The sequence below is a fragment of the Lathyrus oleraceus genome, chromosome 7 (assembly GCF_024323335.1).
Source record: "Lathyrus oleraceus cultivar Zhongwan6 chromosome 7, CAAS_Psat_ZW6_1.0, whole genome shotgun sequence".
Classification (NCBI taxonomy): domain Eukaryota; kingdom Viridiplantae; phylum Streptophyta; class Magnoliopsida; order Fabales; family Fabaceae; genus Lathyrus; species Lathyrus oleraceus.
This window is the reverse complement of record NC_066585.1, coordinates 164,952,873-164,958,216: the sequence shown is the minus strand read 5'-3', so window position 1 is coordinate 164,958,216 and position 5,344 is coordinate 164,952,873. Positions and strand designations below refer to the sequence as shown.

Genomic DNA, 5,344 nt, shown 5'->3' with positions numbered 1-5,344 from the left:
TGGGAACCTAACTACTAATACCGAAGACCTAAATTTAAGAACTCATTTTGTTTATATAAATTTTAGTTCATAAATATAGAATTCAAACCAGAATGAAGTTTTCTTTAAAGTTTAAAGTGAAATAATTAAGATTAGGGTGGACACTTTTAAAGGATTCCAAATAAAAAAAATATTTTATAAAAAAATTAACCATTTCAATTTCCAATTTCCAATCCATTAAATACGTGCCTTCCAGGGTGCCTCTAGGGTCACGTTAGGCAATCGTTAGCATTTTCCTTAAGATTATACAGTACTTACCATTGATTTGATTGAAATTACCTCCAAAAATTATAGACAAATAAATTAAAATGTCTTAATTCTCAAACTTCGGCCCCAAGATGGAAGTAATTAATCATTATACAACAAGATGATAAAAGGCAAAACAAAAAAATCAGCTCAACATTTTATCAACTCTTTCAGCGCTTTCTTTCAGCACGCCACTTGTAAACCGGTCTATTGGTTGGGTTGACAATTTCATCTGGACGTAATTTGCGCTTTCTACCATTTTTCTGTTCATATACGGAATATTTCCTGAGTATTCTGTAATACTACAATGAGTTCATGCTAAGGAAATCTGAAATATCAATACCTGCAACTCCTTCGTCAGTGCCATATCCATGTAGACTTTCTCCAGCTGGCTTACTCTAGTTTTCCTTGCTTCCAGCTCTTTGTATGATCGTTCTGTTTTCCTGTGCATAGCACAAAAAATTCTTGAAATCCCACATGGTGCTAGAAATCAAGATGAGAAAAAAGAACAAATCGAAACAATAACAGTCTTTGTAAGCAATTAGCAGCGGATACATCACAATACAGGACATTTTAATGATTACTAAATAATGAGTTTTTAACAGAAACAGTGCGTTCTGTATTTTTTTTTAAATTACTAAAAAGTCCCTACTTATAACCGCCAACATTATCTACCACAACACTCAATCTCCTAAGTCCCTCAAACCTATACAGTGCAGCAGTGCTCCCTCATTAGTATAAAACCAGATCGCCTAAAACCCAAGCTCCCATGAAGCACTGCCCAAGACCTACCACTATTTGTCCCTTTCTGCTAACCTGCTGGCTGACAATATCAAGAATGAAGCATGTCACCGCTGTTCTTTGACCTTCAACTTAACCACTGTGTATCCCTTCAATGCAGACTTAGTTTATCCTACTTTCTCAGTGAAATCAGCCTACTGGGTCAACTCTGAGGGCATCATCCACATCCACCCTCAAGAATCTCCATGTTGCACATTGGTATTTTGTACTCCCTCTTAAAATCAAATATTGGCACCATTCTATTTTTTTCTGTTTTCACATGTCTATCAAATGTTATCTTTGGTGTCAATGATAAATGACATAACAAGATATATTTAAATAAACATATGATGTTAAACTCCATTCATGACCACAGCCTGAAACCGTGTTTGGATAGGGTACGGTTGCTGTTTAGTTTCATGGAGATAGTAATTATCACGGTCTTCTTTTCCATAAATATGAGCCAAACAAATTTTCATAAAGAGATCAAGCTAATCAATCATGAGTTATCATGAATCCACCAAAGGGTCGGAGATGAAAAAATTGCAGTGCAGTGGCTCAGCCAACACATTACTGTATAGAACATCCTAATACTTGGGCATTTATTAAAATTAAGATATTTAGAAAATTAACAATCTTAAAGTGTATTGAAGAGAACAAATAAAATATTGCAGCGGCTCAGCCAACACATTAGTGTACAGAATATCCTAATACTTAGGCATTTATTAAAGTTAAGATATTTACAAAATTAACAGTCTTAAAGTGCATTGAACAGAACCATATCCTTTAAAAAAAATTAGAGCTGGCATTTTTTTTTAGAAGTTGTGTAATAGGATGTAGGGATGTACCTTTTAATCTTAGCAGGAACATCACCAGAAGTGGTTGGAATTTCTCTTTTTGAGTGTTTTAGTTTTAACTCTTTAGCCTCTTCCCTGCATTTCCATAGATGATGATAAAAACATATATTCATTCAAAATAAATTTAAGGACTGAGGATAAATCTACTACTACTGCATGCATGCAACATAACAAATAACAATAATACTGAAGAGAGGAGAAGGGAGAAGACAAGGAACAATAACTTATTGATCAATAATTTGAAAATAACAATGGGTTTGCCCAATGAAGGGACCTTCTAATATGACTAAATCCAAATAACTTGGCACATATATTTAAACCAAACTAACTAAATATAATTTGTAAAAATTAAACAATTGCAGTTGTCTCTTAGGCTATGTTTGGATTGATGGAATAGAACGGAGCATGGTGGAATGGAACATAGATTTCATTCCATTGTTTGGATATTTTGTTATGATTTGGCGGAACGGAACCGAACAAATTAGTTCTCAATGGAACCGAACTAATTACTTCATTCCATTGCATACACCCCAAATCAGATGGAATAAAAATTAAAGGATTGGATGAAATGGATTCTATCATGTTCCATTCAGCTCCATCCATTATTTCCAAACAATGAAATCTCATTATTTACCACTCCATTTCATTCCATCTCATACCACCAATCCAAACATACTTAGCCTTTGTTGAAGGGTATATTTTAATGAAAATATCCCAACATTGGGTTGATGTTAAAGGATTTCGAGAAGATAACACTCCACAAACATACGACTGTAAGCAATAGACGGACCACGACATACACTTATTCAAGAAAAAAAATCATTTCTTTTTGCCACATCTCAATTGACATTGGAATGTTTGAATGAGAACAAGGCATCGCTACTTAATTTAATATGTTCACATCCAAAGAATGAGTCTAGTAAACTTGCAAAAGAGTAATGACGGGACCTTTCTGGAAAATCTGATTATTGATAAATATTGTGAATTGCATGAGCTTGTTTTTCTCCTAATTAGGGTGATATGCATGGCAGATTAAGATGAGAAGCCAGTCCTGAGGTTTATGAAGAAATGGACCAAGCCAAATAGAATATTCAAGCAGGATTCAATGGGGTCACTAAGAAGCAATGTCTTACATATTTTTAGTTTTATAATTTATACAGCTCTTTCCCTTTAATGGCTAAACTCCCATATGGAATATCATTGATGAAATATGGGATAAACATCTTCATAGGCATTGCATGCTGCAGAGGCCTTTAGCTTAACCTCATCTTACATTAATCTCCTAAATTCACTATTGGTCTCCAACTTGAAGACTTCAAAAAAAAAACTGGATTATTTGGTGATCAATCAACTACAACTGCACTTCAAACCAAAACACAACGCAGTGAAGGGATTCTAATGGGGGTTCAAACCCAGAACTGCATTGTTTTGCTCTGCGGGAACTGGGTTTGACATGAATTTCATTCATTTAAGAGTGAAATGGATCGATAACATAGTTGGATTGATCTCCCAATTGAAGATTTCAAACAAAAAACTGGACTGTTTGGTGATCAATCGGCTACAGTTGCAACGGTTCGCTCAGCAGTTACTAAGTTTGACATGTATTTCATCTGGTTGAGAGTGAAATAGGAGTGTCTATGAAAGGGTAAGAGTTAGAATTTATGAAACAGAAAGCATTTCATTCTTCAAAATCCCTACTGGCAATCATTTTTAAACTCTCTTTTAAATTGTTTTGGTTCACACTAAGAAAAGGAACCATTTAAAGCAACATTAAAAAAACTAATGGTGTAGCCTATGTGATGGCTAATACAAGTTAGTATGGTTTTCCCTTACTGATAGGATCTCATAATTTGTGCTATGATCCTCGTGTTACGATATTTCAACCCTCTCTTGGTCCCAAGTAGCATCTCAATTTTCACATCATTGATTCCAACTAATCAATATGCATCAATGGCCTAATCAAGCTCACTAGATTAAGCATAAACTATGGTACAGATTTGACATTGAAGATGAATGAAGTTCTCATAACATTCACAAAGACCATCCAACAAATTTGAGCAATGAATTCTTCTAATTTGTAAGGTAATAATAAAAATGTAAAACTACAACTCAAAATAGACAAGGTTGAAACACATAAAGCATTAAGTACACCAATCTTATATGATACTATATACACATGAAAATTGAAAAAACAACATATGCTAGTTATAGAAATACAGTTCAAAACTCAAACCTGTCCTCAGCAAAATAAACATGACTATTCATTGGCTTTTCACCAGTAGAGTGCAGCGTGGCAGATAGCGATTCAACTTTCTGCAAGGAAAATCAGTAAAACCCACGTTACAACATTACCAATTTTTGCATAAACAATTATTAAAAAACAAAGAAAAAAATTGAGTACACTCAACAACCTTTTTCTCACTTTGAAGCATTTGAAGAACATATCCCATATCCTGTGTTTTCATCAATATAAGTTCTTCTTGAGTATACTTGTTATCCTCATTCCTACAAAACCAAAACCAAATTTTAAGCTGGACAACAATCAGAAACCAGCAAACTAGCCGTATAAAAAAATGAGAGAAAATTGTTACACTGGTCTATGAACTCCACGAACAGTTTTTGATTTAATCATCTTAAAATAAAACTCATCCTCGTTTCTGTTTGCAGCTTTTTCCCTAAGTTTCTGTGAGTGAAACAGGAGGGAAAAATTTTATTAAAAGCTTAAATTAAAAATAAATAAATAAAAAGTGAAATATTGCATAGAATGGGTGGAATTGATGTACCTGCAAAGCGTCCTGCTTCGTGTGAAAGGCTTTTGCACGTTCGACATAGTCTTTGTGCTTTTCTAGCACTCCGAATTTCCTCCTCGAAGACCTAATGAGAAGAAATGAAATTGAGTTAAATTGTGTGGTAGTTTATACGAAGAGAATAGCGGTGAAGAGTGAGAGGGAGAGTTACGGTTGGGGGCGCTCTTTGTGAGCAGGTCTGGGGACGGCGTTTCTCAGAGACGACATGCTGTGTAGAGGTTCTCTTCAGAATGGAGCTGTGCGTGATCCTGTTAGGGTTCTGCCGTGAGCGGTGGTGGCACAGGTGTTTACTGTCTTCGAATTTGTTTGATTGTTTATTACTAGGGTTTAAAACAACAGCCCAACCTTACGAGAATTTTCCTTGCCACCCCAAATTTAATCGGCACTACCCCAATTTTGTTTTAAGATTTATATTATATATTACTGTTGACAAAATTAAAAATGGGCACTAAAAAATTCGGTGGAAAAAATAAATTTTAGGTATAAAGCAAAAGTCTCGTATACATTTATACCGATTAAAAAAAATATATGGAAAAATGTATGTTATATTAGATTTTAGGCAAAATTTTGAAAATTTTGGTAGTGTTAAATTATTGTTTTTTTTTTAAAACATAA

The 5,344-nt window shown here is 34.3% G+C and overlaps 1 protein-coding gene across 1 annotated transcript; it reads right to left on the bottom strand.

Moving 5' to 3' along the window:
• Positions 1-327: 327 nt before the first annotated feature.
• On the bottom strand, positions 328-5,130 carry LOC127104045 (probable U3 small nucleolar RNA-associated protein 11). Its single transcript, XM_051041261.1, has 8 exons — positions 4,881-5,130; positions 4,706-4,796; positions 4,514-4,605; positions 4,334-4,427; positions 4,156-4,235; positions 1,914-1,997; positions 629-728; positions 328-548 (listed from the first exon to the last, which is right to left on the bottom strand). Exons 1-8 carry the CDS (start codon positions 4,934-4,936, stop codon positions 456-458), a joined length of 690 nt encoding a protein of 229 aa, XP_050897218.1. The 5' UTR covers positions 4,937-5,130; the 3' UTR covers positions 328-455.
• Positions 5,131-5,344: the final 214 nt, after the last annotated feature.